Source organism: Tinamus guttatus, unplaced genomic scaffold, assembly GCF_059628265.1.
Source record: "Tinamus guttatus ecotype Peru unplaced genomic scaffold, ASM5962826v1 Tinamus_guttatus_pri_ptg000067l, whole genome shotgun sequence".
NCBI classification, from domain to species: Eukaryota; Metazoa; Chordata; class Aves; order Tinamiformes; family Tinamidae; genus Tinamus; species Tinamus guttatus.
Window position 1 is genome coordinate 2,584,302 of NW_028288601.1, and position 21,312 is coordinate 2,605,613.

Sequence of the window (21,312 nt, forward strand, 5' to 3'; positions counted from 1 at the left end):
TTTATTTGTTTTGAAAATATATGGATTGCTCTACCTAAAAGACCTGAAAACCAGAGAAGTTTGAGAACACTTGATGAAAATGCTTGGTGAGCTCCCTGTATTGGCTGAATCATTTCATGTCTTTCCCACTGTTTTGAGCTACAGTTATATAAAAACTGCTTAGAACCACTCTGTCTCAGAGGATGTTATTACTTAACTTTTAATTTTGTTTTTGGCTGTATCTGTGCTCACTTAGCAGACATCTCCGCAGACAGACATTATTAAAGTGATAGTTTTGATTCTGCGGTTATAACCCAGACTGTCCCTTTCACTGCACTTTGATCCCCTTTTGAACTAGCACTTCCTAGTGGTAACCCTGCTATGCTTCACAAAAAATAACCATTTTGAGCATGCAGAAATTTGCAACAGGAAGAAGGCCAAAATAAAATACCATGCAGTGCTATCTAAAAGCAATTCAAGCAGCAGAGCACCTACTGAAAAAGAAAAAAAAACATAAATTGAAATGTTAAAAATGAGCAACTTCAGGCATGTTACATTCAGAGTATTGAAGGAGCCAGGAAAGAAAGGATCGAGTGGTGTCAGTATCAGTATGTGAGACTGCAAACTATTGCAGTAAGCCTGCATTGCGTTTGCTGACTTCTGCTTTTCTTACTCAGCTGTACAAATACAGCTGCCACCAGCCTCTCCTTCCCATGATAATTGAAGAAATGGTTATTAGAGAGAGGTACCTTGGGGAAGAGAATGTTTTTAGGATAATATAACTTGATTTGATGCAATTAAAAATTTAGCTCCTGTAAGAAACATTAAGTCTGGAAGAAAGAAAAGAACATGTTATGTGAACATAAGCAATTTTTCAGAAGCTGCGGTTAAGATCTTACTTAGGAGAAGAGGTTTTAATCAGAATGTTAATACTTTAGTATCTGTGTATGAAACCTTGCTTTTTTGGCTTTGCAATGGAGCTTGTAAAAGTCGTTGTTTAATATGGTGTTTGAAACTAGCTTCATATAAAAATATCAAGGGGTGACTTTGTCAATATAAAAATCACCCAAGATTGCATGTTGTTGTTAGTGTATCTGATAACATGTGCATACAATTGGTGTGTGCCACTGCATATAAATATCTGCTCATCCTTTTTGAACTGAAGAGAACTTTAACTTGGAAAGTACTCAGATGTTTTGCTTCTTTCCCTTGGTATTCAAAGATAGTTTAGCGGCAGTGAGATGCCTTGTTTGTTTAAATAGTGCTAAAAAGTCCAGTACCAATTCAGTATTTTCCATGTTAATTATACCTGTATTTAAAAGAAGATTGAACTCCCAATTTGCCAAGCTTCTTTCTGCACCCATTTTTTTTCTCCTAGTTTTTTTTAGGAAAGGGGTCTCAAAAGCTCTCTTAAGCAAGAGCACTTGCTAAGCATTTATCTGAGAGGCCACCGGTGCTTTCCTTCAAATATTCTCTGCTTCATCTCTCCTTGGCCTTCCTAGAATATTCTAGCAAGAAAACTGGAGCTATTTGCGTCACAAAATCACTTAGTGTAGTTAGAGCTTCTTATTGTGCACAGTAACGTTTGGAAAGAGCAGCATGGTAGTCCCATACCAGCTTGGTGTGAGCTAATACATGTCGCCTCGGGTGCGAGCCGGAGCGGTAGGAGAACTTTGAGTGGTCTCCGAGCTGACCGAGTGGTCCCAGAAATTACTGCAGACGTGAGCCCCAGAGTAATAACCAATTCCTGCCTTGCAGACTGGCACCTCCTGTTCTTCCAGTGCTTTTATGCACAATTGCCCTTCTCTAGCTGTGACTAGAAGCCCAGAGCACTGGCATTAGTGTTATCACTATGCACTAATAGGAGAAAACCAAATGAACTGATACTCCGGGATCTGCAACTTGCCCAAACTGCAAATTTTATGTGAAATCTTTTTGTTGAACACCTTTGCCATTTGACACTGCAAGAGGGAGGAGAATGAGGAAAGAGTCAATGTTCTCTCCTACTGGGGACAGATTTCGCAGTATGGGTTTCTTGCTTGTTTATCTTTAATTCTTTAGCAGCTTCTCAGAAGCTTGGAGCACGAGTTGTTCTGCGGTCCAGCAGTATGTTGTTAAATTGATGTAATTACAAGTGTGTCATAGTGCTGATTTAATTGGAAAGCTAGACCCATATGTGACAAAACAGTGCGTTGTAAAAAAGAATAGCAAGAAGATAGCAACACCGTGGAGTGTCTGACTGCGGAAAACGCTTTCATAGTGTGCTTAAAAAGGATTCTTCCTATGCCCGCTGGGCACAGAAAAGCACCTTCTCCCCCCGGTCCTCAGCCAAATGGAATGAAATCCTTATGAAAAGAAGGGTTAACTAGTTGTCCTGACTGCAGGAGCTGAAAGTGCAGCCACAAAAATAGGATTTCTGGAAGTGTGTTTCTATGGAGCGCTGTGGTTGGAGGGATGTGTTATTAATTCCGTTGGTGATTTGGGAAGCTCTTGCTCTTTTAAAAGTGGTTCAGAACATGTCCTTGTTACCTGCTCCCTTGGGAAGTGATTCTGCTACTGCTGTCGTACAGCATTAATGAAATGGAGACTTTTAGCCCGGAAAGCGCTGGATTTGTGCCTTACTTTCCCAGCCTTGCTAAGCGGTCTGCAGACATCCGAGTGCTGGGCAGAATTAAGATAAAATGCTTCTGTTTCTTGCTTTTTTGTTTGTTTCCTTTCTAATGAGCAGACCCCGTGACTGCAGTTTGCTGAGGGAGGATAGATGGATAACCAGCAGTGAGTGCTCAGGGTTGTTCTTTCGTTAGAGTTAACAGTCCTCACGATCCTGCTTCTCTACTTCAGAAAGGCAAACTCCTGGTTTTTCTTAGGGCTGCACTCGGATGGATCCCGCTTAGCACATTCCCTTGGGTGGGTTAAAAGGCATCCGCTTGCGCCAAGGCTGACCTGCCGCCGAGCCGCCTGGCGGGAGCCGCACCGGAATGAGATGTGAAGGGCATGAAACCGAGACACAACCGAGACCGTGGCCACGGACACCACAGACTTACCCGATAGGAATGTGCTGTGTGCTTATTAAAAATTAAAAACGACTTCCGGAGGGTGCTGAACACTGAAGGTGGCTGTTTCCATGGGCCCCGATGCTTTTCCATCTCTCACTTGTGGCGCTGTGTGACTGGGCGTACGAGACATGGGCCTGTCTGCGGCGGATCTCTGGGCCACAGCGGGCTGCGAGCCCTCGGGGCTGGTCTGCACAAAGGTGCCTGCTCGGCTCTCATCAGTAGTTACATGGCTAAGAGTATCGGTGTGGTTGCTGATCCAGCAGGAGAATCAAAATAAAATGACTTTTCCCTAGCAGCGAGAGCAGTGTTTCTACCACAACCATACACCCAGATCCTGTTAATGCCAGACTGTGTGATAATGCAGTCAGTTTGGCATCGCAGAATGGCATGCTTTGTAGGTAGCTAATATATTTATATACATACATATACTTCAGGGTATTTTCTTTAAGAATTGGTGAATGAGCACACTATTTTGGTTCTTAGCTTACGTCACTGCAAGTCGCCATCAAGTCACTGCTGGACTAGATGGATGATTTCAGGTATTTATAGCATTTCTGTATATTTTTGTGTGTGTATATACACGTACACGCATGCATATATATGTGTGTATATATATGCAGACATTTACATATATGTAAATGACTGTTCTTCCTGCTGTTGTGACTCCAGGCAGTTTTGTCACTGCTGCTCCTGCCGCTGCTTGCCCTGTTGCCTGAGGCAGGTGTGTGATGCTCGGCCCACGCTTCTGCCTGGTTAGAGAGCCTGGAGCGTTTGTCGTATGAGGAAAGACCAAGTGAGCTGGGCCTGTTTAGTCTGGAGAAAAAAAGGCTGAGAGGAGATTTGATCAAACATGTTCAAGTATCTAAGGGGTGATTGTAGGGAGGATGGGGCCAGGCTCTTCTCTGTGGCGGCCGGTGACAGGACGAGGGGTAACGGGTATAAGTTACACCTCCACAGGAAGTTCCACCTCCATATGAGGAAGATCTTCCTTCCTGTGAGGGTGACAGAGCCCTGGAACAGGCTGCCCAGAGAGGTTGTGGAGTCTCCTTCTCTGGAGATCTTCAAAACCCGCCTGGATGCCACCCTGTGCCACGTGCTCTGGGTGTCTCTGCTGGAGCAGGGGGGGTTGGACTATATGGTCTCTAGAGGTCCCTTCCAACCCTAAGCATTCTGTGATTCTGTGATGCAAATTTAGTCGGCGGACTTGGATCCCGACGCTAGCTCCCTTGTCCCTCGTTCCCACGGCACAGCCGTTCCTGCCGCTCCTCTCGGTTCCCCGTGGCCGCTGCTCCTGTCCTGGCAGCGTCCGTCCCTGCCGGTGTCTGACCCCTCAGAGCAAGCCCAGTGCCCCGGGCTTCGTTTGGGACAGCAAATACTCCCCCCAGAAGTTCTCGTTGGCCGCCTCTGAATCTGAGCGTTGATGTTTTAGCGTAGAATTATTTCTGAGCTTATTGAATATAGCTCTGGAGAGTTCCTAGGTTACTAGCATCTTTTTAGGTTGGCACATGCAGGCACGTTCTGTTGTAATGAAGGCCATGCATTGAACTTTCCCCAGACTTTTTCCAAAACTCTTAGGGTATTTTATATGAGCCTCAAGGTGAGCAAAGCCTAAAACGTGTAAAGATCTAGAGATTTAATCGTGATCTTTTTCTTGGTCACACTGTAGCCTTGAAGGAAAATTTCACTCAATCCTGAGGACAGGAGCAACCTTGAAAGGGCAGTTGAGGAGTTTGTTTGTGATTAGATAGGACTGTCAATCACGACCAAGGCCTAAAAATAAATGATCTTCCCCATTTAAGCTTGGAGGTGGTTATCTAGTTATTTTCAGAAATGTCCGAAGGTGGATGGACAGGTAATTCTCGAACTGCAGACCAGCCCTGATTGCTTGAGAGGGCACGTGCTGTCTTGAAAGCCATCCCAGAACAGGCAAGTGCAAAGGGCCCTTGGAAAATCCCCGTGTAGCGAAACCCGGGCGGCCGCGAGGGCTGTAAGGGGCCGCCCCGGGCAGCAGGCGCCCGGGGCCCTCTCCTGGTGCGGGATCCGCGACGGGGGCCGTTTGCCGGCGTGAAACCGTTTCAGTCATTCAGCTGGGGAATCCGGAGGGGAAGTCACTTCCTCTTCTAAAATCAAATCCAGATATTCCCCAATGGTAGGTAAAATCTAAAATACGCTATTTACCTAGAAAATAAACTCCCAGTATGGAATAAAAGCTAATACCTAGCACTTCACTATTACTCATTTAAGAAAACACTGCAAGTGCTGTTTTTTTTTTTTTAATATATATATTTCTTTTTTTTTCCCTTAATTTTTAGGCTGTGGGAAGAAAGACAAGTTGCCCCCCGTATTTCTGTTGCCTTTGGGTGGCTGTTGGCAGCTGTGGCACCGTGTGCTGAAGCTGCTGTTGGTTTTGCCCCTAAACTGTCAAGAAGTGTCTGCTGAAAGGAGCAGGTGGTGTATTAAGTATAGGAGTCTAAATAATAATAAAAGCAGAAGCAGAAAGAAAACTTACTCAAATTAGCGTGTGCATACGTATATATATATATATATATGAGTATATATTTTTTTCCCCAGTCACTGCAGAAAGTACTTTATCAAAACTCAATCTCCCCTTACTTTTTCTTTATATCTTTTTCCTGGCACCGGTTTGTTTTTCTGTCACTGGAAACTTTTTATGAGTAAAAAGACCGGCAGCTTCTTGCTTGGTTTCTGAAGGCGGTTTCTCCCCATCACCTGTGTTTTGGGGAGGGTTTTTCTAAAAGCAAAAATAAAACGTGCTTTCTTAGGCGGTTGAACTACTGTTCTGATGCATTGACTCCTGCAGGTGTTAGATAAGGGTCTCGTGTCCCATCTTGCTGCTGGACAGGCTGCGTCATAGGGAGGTTTTTCCCATTTTCCGCAGTGTGTTAGGTGGGGTCTTGGCTTCCATGAAGTCACTGGAAAACGTGTCTGTAACGGACTTGAATTCCAGTTTGGGATGAGTCACGTTGGAAGTTGCCGAGTTGCCAGCCTGCCCGTAGCGTGTTGCTTGTAAACTAAAAAATGTGTTTTGCTGCTTGAATGTAAGAATTTTTAAAAGTTGTGAATGAGATCTAGTACTTAGTTGCCTACAACAAGGGAACATCTACTATTAAATAAACTAATGATAATATTTGCATTGCAGAGGCTTAAAGTGTTTCATTCCTTTCTCATACTCTATCTTGGATTATAATAGATTTTGGTCTATTAAGAGAAAATATTTGCATGCGCAATGATGTGTCAGAATATTCCTTTATTTCCTGTAACTTTATTTTTCAGCCTACACGTCGGATTTTTTTAGTATTTTAGGAAACCTTTTGATGTTGAAATACTAATTTTAACACTTCAAATTGCAGTGGCTGCTTGGAGTTTAGACTATTCTTTCTAATCTGCACTAGCCCATAAATTGTTCATTAGAAAACAGAAGATAAAATGAATTGTGTTATTTCAGCCCTGTCAGTTATTAGCGGTATCAGGAATAGGGTGTTTTGAGCTTGCCAGGTTGGTGTTACTTACGTCAACAAGAAGTGGAAGAGAAAATCGGCAGAAGTTATATGACCTGAAAAACAATAGTAGTAAAATGCGCATTTCACAAGAGCAGAGATACCGTTTTCATTCTACTGCAAAAATGGTGAGGGAGAAGATTTTTGAATTTGGTCTAATTCTCCAAGTAGGGGTTTTTAAAACCACAAATGCCGTGACATTTAGGCTGAGTTTTAGCCAGCCTGCGGAGTCCGCGCAGCTCTTCTCTCTGCTTGTCTCCCTTCCAGGGAAATGGCTTAGGGAGGTGCTCGGATCCTGACAGCTTCAGAGCAGGATGGTTTGGGTGGCATAAAAAAAATGGCTTAGGTTTCTGGTCCAAACTGGTCTCTGTTTTATTTTTCAGGGTTTCTTCTTAATACAAAACGGTGAAGATGACCCCGAAACATGAAAAACAAGTAAGTGATGCTTAAGCTTTAATAAGGAAGGATTCTAGTCTGATGGTTGTGGAGTGAATTCACTGAGGGGAAGTTTTAATGTGACAAATGTAAGATGACAGTTACTGGTCACAGCAAAATCATAACATCTCATAACCTCTTCCAGTAGCTGCACACAGAAGCTTTCCCCAGAATTACTTACTTTCTCCTCTCTAGCAGCCTGCACCTGAAGTCAAAATGGCCATTAACTTTGGAACATCTCCACTTAAAAATGCAGTGTAGTCTCCAGAGCACTCAAAGGAGCTTGATTAGGATGTGTTGTGTTACAGAGGTGCTATACTGGGAGCCTTTAGCACTGTGTGATGTCCTGCCTTGGAGTAAATACCGATAATTTCATAGTGAGGCCATGTTATATTTCTGGCGATATCCCAATCCCTAGTGTAGTCCATGGTCATCGCAAAATAGAAATGAAAGAAGAAATTTCAGGGGCTGACGTTTGGTTTGCAAGGTATATGCCACTTCCAAGATGGGTGTTTTGAAAATGCCACTTTCATATGGTCTCAATCCCATGGTATGATGCTTCAAGATGATCCGGTTGCCTTTAGATACACAAATCCATGATATTACTGGTTGCTGCCTTTATTTTTGTTTGGTTGTTTAAGTGCTTAGGCAGTGCCAACTGTCTGAATGTCACAGCATTTTAGTAGTTGACATAGACATCCCAAAGAAGATCCTGTAAAACCCTTTAAGTCTTGTTTTTTTGGCATTACTAGGTCAGGATGCCTCTGCCTATCAAGGAGAACCTCTGGCACAAGATGACAGTGTCTTGAAAGCTACTGTGTTCTGTTCTGTAGTAAAAAGACCCGAGACTTAATAGATTTCTTTAAAGAACAAGCAAAACAGTCATTTTAATGACTATTAGTAGTAACTAAGATTGTATCAATATTTGAGCTATTTTCTGCAAGTTTTGCAACCTGAACTTTGTATTTGGTAAAAGTGGTAGAAGCCTTTTGTTTGTGCCATTACTGTATCTGCTGTCATGGCTGGAGCAAGACCAATGTGCAGGTAAAAGTTTTCTAGATCTCTGTTTTCAGATGTGTTGATAATGGTATTTTGCTGTTGTTACCAAAGCTGCAAACCATTTCATTGATGCATTACATTAAGGTAAGCTCACAGAAGCATTCAGGCACATTAATTTGCAATTAAGGTACCTGTGGATGAGTTTTCAAACTCAATTTAACTTGCTAACATCAATGTTAGTATTCTGTATTAATATTAGGAGTTCGACTTTAAGCACAAACAACATGGAAAATGGGTTAATATGACTGAAAAGCAAACCCTGCAGGCAGTTTTGAGGAGGAATTCTTTTGACATGTGCAACTGTTGTTGTGGTTCATGTCCTCAAGAGCCACAGTGACATTTTGTCATCCTCTTTTTGTGTGTGTGTGTGTGTGTATGTGCTGAGTGGATTGTTTGGTAAGTTTATTTTTAGCCAAGTATTAATAAAACATTTCTTAACAATTCTCAGTGTGCATTGCTTGGCTCCGGGGTTTGCTAGTGTGTGTCCTGGACTGGAAGTCAGTGTGAGGATGGGAAGAAATGCAAACAGGTGAACTCGCCAGCACACGTGGATGAGCTGCCCCATGTTCCGTGGGGAGGTTGCTGGGACTCCGGCTCTTCTTCCACTGCAGCTGACCCAGCAGGGAGGACCTGCCGTGTGCTGCTTATGGTAGCTCAAACCAAGCTCGGTTATACTGGGGCTAAGCAGTTATTGAGTTAGCAGAGAATTTCCCTATGATCTAATTATTGCAACATGGGAAACCCTCATGCTTGACGTAAACCAGATAAGAAAGCAGCGCTTAAAGTGACAGGGTTAAACGCCTGAGGACCTCTGCCTTACGAGAGCAGCAACTGCTGGAGAGTCAGTTTTCCACTGCTGCCACCAGTGAAATCAGAAGAACACATGAACAGAGTGTGGAACACTGACATTTTAAATGTCAGAAGGAGGCGTAGAGCTCATAGAAGGGCTGGGGTGCTCAGGTCTCCTTGGATTCCTTCAGTTGCTTCCAAAACGCAGTCTCCAGCCTCCCGGTCATTGCTCCGTGTGACTGGCAGTAGCTCCCTTCAGAAACGCCCAGGTCTCCTTGAGGAAGGGGATTTAGGGAGCACCGGGCAGTCTTCACTGGCAAACCTGGATGCTGCCGAGTTGTGCTTTCCCCATCTCTCCTGCATAGCTATACCAGGCAAGTATACTCATAATAAACCTCCTGTTACACATTGCATAAACCAGTGGCAAAGAAATGAGGGACATCTTTTATCACTTTGCGTTTATTGACCTGGAGTGCTGGCTTGGAGCAGTGGCTTGGGCCAGAATACTGTATTTTGCTGCATTCTTCACACTTTAATTGCCAAGCTACAGAATATTCTGGAGTGATGCAATGCCAGCTCCTCCTAATCAAATATTTTCCTCTGGGCTGAGCCCCGTGTCACTGGTGATTGATCCCTTGGCTAAGAAGCAATCTGATGGGAAGTTCTCTCTCTTTTTTTTTTTCTTTTTTTTTTTCCCCTTCCTCTCTAAGGACACTTTGTGGAAAATGACTCTTGGGGCCATTGACTAATCAAATGTGTAAGCGTGGTAATGGTGGAGCATGAGTTTATCACCTGATACTGTCCTGAGGATGGAGATCTGAAATAAAACACAGCTGGAATAGATGAAGCAAATGGTCATCTAGTGCAACAATGTTTTTTTCCCCTCTCATGCTAGATTTTTCCCGTATTAAAAATAGATGTTTCCATGTAAGATCGCCTGTTTTCCTAGCAGAGGAATGTTAAAAATAACGTTCTCCATTTTTGCAGTCAGTCAGTATAACAGGACCTCCGGCCTGTCCTTGTCTCCAAGCAGTCCTTGCATCGTCAAGAAACGGTACCTGGGGAAACCCCATCTTTGCTCCAGCTGCTTTTATGATGTGCTGCTGCTCCTGGGGCAGTTCCCCGTGGGAATATCCCAGCCCTCGGCGCCTGTGTCGACAGCAGCCGCAGAGCTGCCCTTTCCCTCCGCTCTCCGCAGCGGTGTCCCCTGAGCGGCCCTAGAGCGGTACCAGCGCCGGGGCTGTCCCGCTGCCGCGCGCGGCGCGGGCTGCTCGCACGGCCCCGGCCTCCAGGACAGGCCAGCGAAGGCCGCGGCCGGGGTGTAGGAGAAACAGCTGGTTTTCCTCGGCCACCAAGAGGGTTTCTTGTTAAATTCCAGTTTGGGGGCGGACCTGCCATCGCTCGTGAGGATGTCTGGGCCAATGTGACTGCTGGAGTTCGGGTCAAAGCTACAGGAGTTGCAGGTCGGGTTTTGCTTGTGAATTAGCAGCTTCCAGCGAGAAAGAACGTTGCCTTCGGTAACTCTGTGTTGGGTCTGTGTAGTTTGCAGTGCATAAACCTCCGCTACTAGGTGCATTAGTACCTGGTGTAATAGCTGGATCTGCAGTCGTGCCCGTGTGTGGGGAAACTTGGTGGAGGCAAGAAGACCATGACTTGAAAGTGATTTCTTCTCACAAGTAAAACTTCCTTGAAACTTTGGTTTTGGACATTACTAAGCCTGGGGACTTTTGCTCTCGTGGGGTTCTGCTTTGGGCTTGCGAAGTTCGCAGTCTGGTGACAGAGGATGATGCTGGTCTTCATGAGGTCTGTGAGAGGAGGGGGGCAGCTTCCCCTGTCATGGGCACACACTGGATTACTTGAAGGCAGACATGCCTGTATATTGTGGTTTTTTTTTTTTTTTTTTTATGGAAAAAAATAGGAGGGAAAGAAGGATATGCGGAGGTCAGGGGCAGTTATTACTGATGCTGCTGTAATTTGTTCAGTATTTATGACCAGTGAATCCAGAACAGCCTTGAGCATAGAGCAGCAATGAGTGCAATGAACATTCCGCCCCTTCGCTTTGTGCCGTAGCCTGTGTGCAAATATTGGGCTTGTCCCTATAAAATTAGGCTTATGTCAGTGGTATAAGCCCCTTTTTTGGCAGTGTATCTGCATCTGCACTCAGTGCTACCGCTGTGATTGGATCACAGTTGCTATATTGATGTATTGCTTGTTATATCTCCGTTTGGTTTGGTGTTGCAGAGCAGGCCTATGGGGCGGAAGAGGAGGGGTGCTCTGCGTGTAATGCCCCTGTTTCTGGGTAGCAGAGACTGGAAGGGGAATTGTAATAAACACTTACTGGAGTCAAGATATTTATAGGGGAAGTAACAGTGGGTCTTGAGAAAGGCTGTACTTTTTTGCTTTTGTTTTCTAATTGCTTAATATTTTTCTTGCTTCATGATTACCTCACTCGGTAATTTTTGGCAAACTGAAAGAAAAAGCTCCTAACATTCTGCTAGAACGATGGTGTCTCTCATTGGAGCTCGTACTGTATTTGCGGTTTGCTGAGGTGCACCCCAGTGTCCCGTAGGATGTTCTTGCTCCCGGGTCTGTGATACGGAGATACCCCCTGGCGACGCGGGCACCGGATACCTGTCGCGTTAGACGTGACGGGTTTCCTTCCTTGCAGGTAGTCTGGAAGGTCTGAAGTACTGAAGGCCTCAGTATTGAAACCTGCCCGTGTAATTGGGAGTTAAAAACACAGAGGGTTTTGCGTAGTTGCCTGGTAGTCGAGGTAACCCGTAGCTAACACAGCATATCCAACAGTAACTTTTTATCGTAAGGTGTTGTGAAACAGTGGAAGGTTGCTTGGAAGTGTTTGGGGAACCTAGGCATAAGGAAGCATGATGAGAGGATGACAAGGCAACTGATACCAGGAAAGGAACTAAAAGTTATATTATACGCAGGCTGGTTACAGGTCTGACCACTGAGCTGCAGGATCTGAAGGAAGGGGAGAGGAAGGTTGTATGTGAGACTTCCTGGTATAGCTGCTCTCTTCCAGCTTGCGGGGTGGATGTATTCACACCTCCAGAGGGAAGGCAGAACGGCCAGGAGGAGAGTTTGCAGCCCAGGGAGCAGTGAGAAATGGGAGGCAAAGACTGAATGAGGGAAGGAAAAAAAAAAAAGAGAGACAGTAAGAATAGAGGTATGGAAAGGGCGGAGGGCAGTCGGGCCTCCCATGTTCCTCAGTGGGGAAAGCAGCAGCAGAGGTGGTGGGAACCTTCCCAGTGGCAATGAGCTCACTGGCGCTCACTGCGGGGTTGTCCAGTTGTCGTGCAGAAGAACACCCATGCCTGAAAGCTGTCCTGAATGAGGTGAAACACCGGGCTGCATCCAGCCATCCAGCCAGGGGGTTCTCCAACGTGGGAAGTATTGCCAGGAAATCAGCAGCTCAGTGATTTAGTCAAGGCCACAAATACTTCCCTGCCACATACAGGGTGCTCACAACTGTCCAGGTTAAATAGGCCCTTTCCCGTCAAGGATGTCCTCTGGCTGCAGTTGTCTGTCAGAGTTCGCTGCTTGTGACAGTGCTGCGGTGCTGTGGCTGCAGGAGAGGCTGGGGGCCGAAATATGAGGTTTCCTTGCTTGGGGAGGGGGAGCCACCTTCTGAGAGCCCTCCAAGTTAGGGCTCCCTGGTTTACGAACAGAGCTGCAAAGCCCCCAGCTTTGATCTGTATGTGGGGAGATCTGGCACAGTGCCTCTCTGTCAGGAAAAACGTATCTAGAGCTTATAATGATTTGCTTTTCTCTAAGTAAGTGGTTGTGTAGGTGGTGGGCATAGTTCTTTGGGTAGTTGTTTACTTAAACAATCAAAGTTGGACAGGTTATTCTTTTGCTCTGGCAAGAGCTAGGAGTTAAAGAACCTTTTCCATCTTAACCTGAAAATATGATTAAGATTTATCAGGTTGGTTTTTTTAACAGGATACAGCATGTAATGTGGTTATTAGCTGAGGATACCTAGAAGCATGTGATCTTCAGCCTCATCCCGTTATTCTTAGCGATGCCTAGGCTTCCATCGCTCCTTTGGGATCGCTCTAGGTTATTATATAAATGTAGAAATGATAAGGAGCTAGACTAGGTGTGACAACTTCTAGGGCACTTGCTCTGTATCATTATCCTCTGGAAAGCATGTACGATAATTCACGGTGTTATTTAATCTGAAATAGTCCCTTTTTGCAATTTGGCAAGGAATTTCCTGGACATGTGGTGTAGCTCATATGATTCATTGCTTTTTGCTTCTCCTTTTATAGGATTGCAGCATTCAATAAAACAGCAGTTCAGCTTTTAATCTGAGCACAGTAGTTTGTGGAACAGCAGAATAATCAAAAGAATCTTTCAGGCTCCCTTTGTCTTTTGGAATTTATTGCTTGATTTATTATGCGCTTGCAGGAGTTTGTGACTGTCTTGGTGCGAGACCCTAGGACACAGAAAGAAGACTCTTGGCATTCATACATAGACTACGAGATATTCATTCATGTGAGTATAAAAATAGCATTGCAGATTCTTTGTATTCATATTGCTGTTTCTGTCCAAGCCCCCTCACTTCAGATATGAAGGGAATTCCTTTACAGCACTCCTGGAAGGCTGGGGGATATTATCCTGCTTTTCCTGGTAGAGATGCAGTGGAACAGGTAAGATACTGCAGGGTTTTGGCAAAGCTCAGTCTGTGACAGAATTGGGACTAGAACCTGATGCTTGGGTTCACATGAGTGTTCCAGAAAATACAACGGACTCTGTTTTTAGTTTTAATTATCAGCTAGAAAATCAGTACAACAGACTTGCATAGTAAGTGATCTTATAATTATAAAAGAAGTTTGACGCTCAGCTATTCATGAAAGTTGTGAAAACAACTTTCTTTTCAAAGAGTCTGGTAATTTGCACCTTAAGCTCTTCCCCGTTCTTATTTGCGGAGAATATTATTTGGTTTCTGTGATGTGGTTTTCAGTGTTCCTTGACATTCATATTATGTCAGCTTGGTGGTACTTGGTATGTCAAGTAAGTACATTTGTTTATGTAATTGTAGTCCTGCATATGTTTGTGGGAGTTATGGTTATTCTGTATCTTAAATCTGTCCTGTACATAATTTTATTTTGTTGATTATTCTTCTTTGGTGGGTGATTTTTGGAAAGAATCACCTTCATTTCCCAAGTCTAGATCCAGGAATTTTAATTGCTTTATAAATAAAGGTTTATGGAGTTTATCAGTTATCAGGTGAAGAATTGAGAGCACCAAGTTATGTGGCTGATGTTTGGCACAAGATTGAAAGCATTTCCTTCCTGCGTGGGAGAGTTAAGCATTGCGCGTAACGAGAGCAAACAGTCGAATGAATGTCTATACTGACACATTCTGGTGTCCTGTGTGGCAGTCAGAGCTGTGACACTTTCACATTTTGCAATGTGGTTTAAGTACTGTTTCAAAAGCAATTGTGTTTTTGAGTTCTGGCTTTTGGGCGGTTACGTTACAGTGTCATAGGCACTAGTGCTTCTGAAATGGAAGTGTGTGACTGGCTTGTGTTTCCCTGGGCATTTCTGAAGCTGATAGACATCAGCTCAGCTTCCTACCAGGAATCTCCAGAGGCTCGGAGACCGTGTCTGTAGGTAGGTACTGGACCGTACTTAGGTGGATCCAGAATCTGGGTTCTGCCAGGTTCTTGCCCAGCTGGATTCCTCTTCTGCCCAGCTCGTAGCACTTGATTCCTCAAGCTATGAGGCATGGGGATACCAGTCTCTCGCAGCAGGCCGGTGCCTTTGGCCCTGTGCTGCCCGTGCGGGATGAGCGGTGGGAGCTGCCGGCGCTGGCGGCGCCGCAGGCTGCAGGCAGAGCGCAGCGGAGCCCTGCGCGGCGCCCAGAGACTCGCTTAGCGTGCCCAGCGCTAGAAAATTTGGCAAAAGCATTTAATTTCCGTGAATTGTTTCTCTCTTGATGAATTGGCATATTTCTGGTGGAATAGTACTGTTCTTTGGGAAAATGTCCAAATACTTGTAATTGCAGGGAGCATTCACATTAGCTTATTTGATTTAACTAGGACTGCAGGCGGAAGAACTCTGTGCAGAGTAAGGGCTTGGAGGATTGTAGCTAGAATAGTGGGGTTTTTTTGGTTTTTTTTTTTTATCCTGCGAAGATTGTTTTCTCCTGAAACTTTCTTGTTCCAGAGATTTTTTTTCCCCCCAGTCACTGCAAGTTTATCCTCAGTTGTGTTGCTTTGGAGAAAAGAAAAAAAAATAAAAAAAAAAGTAAAATGAGAACAAATCCCCTGCACTTTAGTTTTCAACTTGTAAACCAGTTTAAATGTTTTCTATTTCCCAACAGACAAACAGCATGTGCTTTACAAGGAAAACCTCCTGTGTTAGGCGACGCTTTCGAGAATTTGTTTGGCTTCGACAGAGGCTTCAGAGCAATGCTGTGCTAATGTGAGCAATTTAGATTTTGTTTATTCTATCAAATATATGATTTTAGTAATCCACTAATAATACATGATTGGAGAGGATTGTTTCTTCTTAATCTTGGGAACTATTGAAATCGGGCTGGAAAGCATCCTGCTCTCTCTGCTAGTATGGTTTTATTCTGTACAACGCTATTCCTGCTGCTTTGCTCCGTTTAGACCTGGCAGGATGTTGTGTGTACTCACAGCCCTTGTTTGGTGGTCCCCAGTCTAATAACTGGTGATACACTTCATCTGGATTTCCTTTTACTGAATACAGGTAGCAGGAATAGCAGTTTGGCCAAGATAAATTATTAGGCTGTAGCTTGAGCAGAGGCTGCTAATATGGCTTGCAACAAAAGTACAGGTGCTTCCTGCTTTTAGCACATCCTTGGATTCTATGGACATAAGGACAGCAAGAGAGACCAAGCATGCTGGCTTAATAGCTGGGCCAGAAAAATCTGATTTTTTTTCTCCCCATCAAGGTGCATCAGAAGCACACTAGTTGCTCAGCCTCATTCTCTCAAATTTGATTTGATTTTTGGAACAAAATTTGTGAATCCCAAATGTTTGGGGTTGGCTTTAGCTTGCAATATTTTTCTCTGTTGTTTCAGATTTCGTTTTAACTATGTGTTTGTTTGTTTCTTTATAAAGACAACTCCCGGAACTGCCGTCCAAAACTCCCTTTTTTAACGTGAACAATCCCCATCACGTGGACCTTCGTCGTCAGGGCCTTCAAGAATTCCTTGAAAAGTAAGTACCCTCATCTTGAGATGCTGGCATTTCTTAGGAGGTCATGTCTCTTCTGGTTTAACAGGGCTCATCCCTGGTATGTGAGAGCCACCTTGTGGTCGTCATCACCTGCTACACATTTGTTTTTGTTTTATTTGTGCGAAGTCTGACTTTATCACATACTTCAGCTTCATTGGTATAAACAAACCTCACCTTTCCTATTGCATTTCACTGCATCGATTAAAAATGCATTGTATTGAGGTTGAAAGTTCTTGCATGGTGATGTCTACTTACAGCTTTCAGGAATTACACAAATGAGACTTCTCTTCATAGTAATGGGAATTCAGTGTCCAGGTCTCTCTAGTAAACTCTGGCTAAAATTCTGCAGGGAGATCTTCTAACACAAACATTTCCTATGGTGGCAGTTACTCTGTTTACCATACCCACCAACATAAGAAAGCTCTGGGAGCCGTGATCACCTTTACTACAGCTGCAGCTTATAGAAAATCATTCCTCTGTGAATGTGAAGGGTTGGTGTAAACTGTAATAAATGAGCAGTGAAACCTTAGCCTGACTGACTTGAGTTACAAGAGAGTAGTGTTAGTTTTGGCGTCGCGTCGTTCAGTCACGCTGGTGTAGCAGTTTTACTGTCTGCAGTGGTGTGGAGATCCTGTCGGGGTAATTTTGTTGCTTTCCCTGCCATTTTCCTAATATCCTGCAAGTGCTGCTATGAGTGCAGCTCTGTGCACAGTTGCTATGGTAGGAATTACGCACGAGTCGGTTTGCAAGCTCTCTTTAGGCACCACTTGGGTTAAAGGCATGGGAAGATGTTGACAGTAAAGACACTCCTTTTCAGTATTAACATTCTCATGAATCAGAGTTGTCTGCAGAAAGGAAGAAAGCAAATCATTTAAGTAGGCTTTGAGGCTCATGGTGAGTGGGCAGAGGAATACTTGAACCCACTGTTTTTCTAGTCTATATGTTCTGATTTTACATAGGCTTCCCTTACAGAAGAGAAAGAATTGGTCCTGGGGATACCTCTGTTGTTAGCAGTAGGCTTAACAACTGAAGGCAGGGAGAGTTAACCATGACAGGAAAAGCATTTCTGTGTGCACTTACACTTAGCATCTGTGGGCAGAAATGTAGTCAGTGAATACAACGTGAGGGCATGGAAGATGGAGAAAGGAAGGTGGAAGAGGATTAGAGGGTTTTTTTCATTACCTTGTGGGGGAGAGAGTGACTGCATTTCTAGAGCTGATAATGTTGATGATCAGACATTTGTGTAGTAATTCAGGGCCCTGTGTGTGCGCTATGTGACAAACGCACATGTCACATGGAGCAATGTGTTTTAAAATGAGAGTGATTTTAAAAATGGCAGACCAATCCAGTAGGGATATATAATATTTCAAGATCCAAATACTTACTATTTGTGCTTCAAAAGGCAAACCACAGTGAAATACTCTCCCAAAACATATCTTTCTCCAGTTTTGTGGATACACGTAGTTTTAAATGGGTGCTGACGGGAAGACGGTGGCGCGTTGAGCATCTTGCCCTGCCGCTGTTCGCGCGAGAGCAGGCGAGGAGGCATTTGTGTCGTGAGGCGCTGACGGAAGCGTTTGAACGTAGGGTCCTTCCCTGTGCCCGGGGAAGGGGAAGAGCTGCGGGAACGTGGGGCGGGAGAGCTGGGCTGTGAGGGGCCGGCCTGGCGGTGCCGCGGGGCCGTTGCCCTCTGCTGGCCGCCATGTCGCACGGGCTGCTCCTCATGGCTGGCGTGGTTTTACCGGCGGAATTGCGCTGCCCTCATGTCTTCCTTTGCCCCCGAACCCCTCTTTTATCAAAAATGTGAACCGCAGGTTATGATTTATTTCCATGGAATTGCCTGTGTGTGACTCGGTGACAGCGCCATGTCTCGGTGTCGGTGCTGTGCGTGCCGCAGTTGTTGGCGGTTAACGTGAGGCTGTTTCACACCTATATATGTTGCCCAAGAGGAGGCTCATAGGTAAGATTTTACAGGTGATACAGGAGCCTGTGCTCCAGTCGGCATTTGGTACCGTATGAGAGCATCAGGATCCAGACCATATTTGAAAATGAAATGTAGGTCTTAACTGTTCCCAATTCAGCGCCACATCCGTGGCTGTGCGGGGAGGCTACAGCAGCCGCAAGCCCTGAGTTAGGATTGCGCTGTGGTGTGGAAGGGACTGGCAGGATCCAGTTCCTGCCGCTGACCCCGGGTACCTACCTGTCACCTGCACGTGGACAGCAGCAGCAGAGCTCTCCTTTCTCCGCCTATCCCCCCAGAATTAGCCTGGGGTCTGGGCAGCCTCTTCATGCCAAACACGGTACAGTGGGCATTGAACCCTCAGGAGCCTACAGCAAAGCGATGGCTTCTTGAAATCTGGATTTTTTTTTTCCCCATTCTGTTTGTCTTTACCATACAAAGCAGGGTGAGAACTGCTCGTCTGGCCTGTTATTATCGCTCTAAATGATGAAGAGCTGTAAAGCTCACTTCTTGTCGGGGTATAATTTAATATTTCATTTGCATTAACAGAAGTCAGCTACCCCATTTTCAATTATGAATTACCTTGTAAGAGTAAGGAAAATGATGCATTTTTCTTGGTAAGTATTCTGGTGCTTTTGAGAATGTGTTTTAATTCACAGGAAAAGCTTATTCTTAAATTGAAGGCTAAAATCAAAGCAAACTTTTATTGTTAGGTTCTGTATGACTCTCTTTGCTTTCACTTTTTTTTTTTTTTTTTTTTCCAGGTATAGCTGAGATTTGGATTACCTTTATATAAGATAATTCGTATTTGCTTATTAGAACACTAACAAAACTGATTGAAATGCTTCTTGTATTCAGTCCTGTTGCTGGTATTTTGCTTTCACTGAATACAGTTGCGTTCTAACAAATCATGTGGTTCAAGTGAAAATATCTTGGCCAATTACATTGTGCATAGTACAAAGCAGGCATGTTAATACTTAGCAGGCATTTAGTTACTAGTTCTTTTTCTAAAGTGTATTTGTTATCGGAGTCTTAACAGTTGCTTGCTATCAGTAACATTTCCTCTGTTTAGGAAAAAAAAAAAAAAAGGAGGAAACACAGTAGGTTTTGTAAAGGGAGGAAATGGAGCTTTGTTTACTGTGGGCTGAAGCCCGTGTTTGCTGGGAGCGGATGTTCAGTAGAGGGCACCACAGCACAGGCTGTGATCTGGTGTCTCTCAAGTTTTTTTTTTTTTTTTTTTTTTTTTTTCCTCTCTCATGATATGATGTAAATGGGCAGAGTAAATTTGTTGAAAACAAAATCAGAGTGTTAACCTTCCACACACATACAAGTGTGCATCTGTCATTGTATTAGGTTACAGTAGATACAGGAAATCTTTAGTTAGGATTAAGTTGTACTGTTCAGCCATATGTTGTTCTCCTCCAGCAGAACAGTGTATAATATACCTAATAAAATCATGTTGAAGAAAGCCAGATTTTGGACCTTGTCCAAATAAGACAAAACACATGTTTTGTCTTTTTGTAAGTGCTCTTGCTGTAACATGGGGAAGGAGAAATACTTTCCAACTAGCATTCAGCATTTTCTTAAAAATTATGTTATTTCTTTTGGTTGTCAACTGACATTTTCTGCCCTCCTTTAAAGGTCTAGAGATCATGAGCATTTACGGAAAGCTTACAAACAAAGATTCACATGGCCACGAATAAAAAATGATTTTATTATCTCTAATTCAAATGTAGAGCCTTATCCTGCAGCCCCCTTAATCACATAAGGAATCATTATGCACGTGAGCAGTCTGGCTCAGAGGAGTGAGATCTCTGACACGTAATGACTACTGATACGATAAAGACTTGCAGGATTTAGCCTTTCATTCTTATTCTGGGCATGCATAGAAAGTCTGTTCTCTTAAATATGTCCAGCCAGTTTATAGGAATTAGCACTGAGAGCCATGACTCTAACACGAGCACAATTGCAGGGAGGACTGATTTACATCACTGTGACGGCAGCTTTGCATTGACACTTGCTATAATAAAGCTGTTGGTGAATCACTGCGGGTGCTACTGGCTGAATTCGTGCTGCACATAGGGCTAGCCTGTGCCAAGGCATCCGAGTGGTACTGTTATTACACACCACGTTCCCTCCTACATTATTATTTTTTTTTCATTTGTACGTTATGTTTTGCAATTTTGATTTTCAGATCCTTGGAGCCAAAATGGTTATTTTCTAGCTCTACAACACCTCACACAATGAATCCCCAGAACACAGTGAAGGCCCTTGAGGGCAACTACTGTATTAGTAACATCTGGTGACAAATCATAGATATATGGTTATTTCCTTGAAACAGGAGTATTATGAACAGCAAAACATAAGGCTTATGGATAGCACAGATTTATTTTCCATGTTGATTGCTTGAAGGATGCAATTAAAAAGCAATCTGACCTGTTGGTTCAGATGGGGGGAAAGGCAAAAGTTGTCTTTTAATTAAAAGGGAAGAGAGATGTTTCAAGGGCATGACTGGGTGAAAGGTGTTCATATTGGCTTTCAAGATCCCTTTGAATGGTTTGTAAAATGCTTTGGGGTGTGTGTGTGTGTCCCCATTATGGATGTACATATGAAATTATGTAATGAATCCTTCTGTTTCTTCCCCTTGGTTTCTCTTCGTTCACTTCACCTCCAGATGGCACTATTAAGCAGAAGAGAAAATAACTGTGAAGTAACGAGCCCAGTGTAAAGTAAAATTGGAAACTGAATTATAGCTGCGGAAAGAGGACAGTAGCCTTGAGGTCCTGCTCAGCCTGCACTCTTATCACTTCTGTTTGCTGTTCCGTGTGTTAGGTTGCTGGCGAGTTAATAACGGTGCTTCGGCAGTTCAAGGTTTAGTAGAATTGCACTGGACATGAAATAAAGCTAAAATGAATTTGTGTCCAATATCATTGACATTAATGCTCATTACTTCTCTGGTGTAATGCCTCAAACCATCTAAAATCAATTTTAAAGATTACCCATTATTTTATAAGGAAAAGAAAATACATTTCAAACAGCAACAAAGCTGTAAGTATATAGCGTGATCTTATGAACAATTAGTTACTTGTGTTTTCACTGTCTGGCAGGAAACTTTTGAAGGTACAGCACAGGAAAGTCTGCTGTGAAACTAAATGCCATTTGCAGAAGTTAATGCCTTAGGTTTTTCTGTGTTACTTTGCATTAGACACGAAATGTTAGATTTGCAGAAATGCACATCCCTTCATTTTGTTGCTCAAAAAGCTTGGGAAAACTAGTAGCTAGTAA

General features: G+C 43.8%; 2 protein-coding genes across 2 annotated transcripts in view; one reads left to right on the forward strand and one right to left on the reverse strand.

The window, feature by feature from the left end:
* SKAP2 (src kinase associated phosphoprotein 2) overlaps positions 1-21,312 on the reverse strand; it is a 513,964-nt gene that overhangs the window by 218,070 nt on the left and 274,582 nt on the right. The window lies entirely within an intron of this gene.
* The window catches only part of SNX10 (sorting nexin 10), a 34,040-nt gene that overhangs the window by 9,767 nt on the left and 2,961 nt on the right, over positions 1-21,312 (forward strand). Inside the window, exons 2-5 of the mRNA XM_088519724.1 lie at positions 6,937-6,988; positions 13,265-13,351; positions 15,185-15,285; positions 15,951-16,049. Of these exons, the coding sequence (XP_088375850.1) occupies positions 6,965-6,988; positions 13,265-13,351; positions 15,185-15,285; positions 15,951-16,049 (311 nt within the window). The 5' untranslated portion in view covers positions 6,937-6,964. The remainder of the gene's footprint in view (positions 1-6,936; positions 6,989-13,264; positions 13,352-15,184; positions 15,286-15,950; positions 16,050-21,312) is intronic.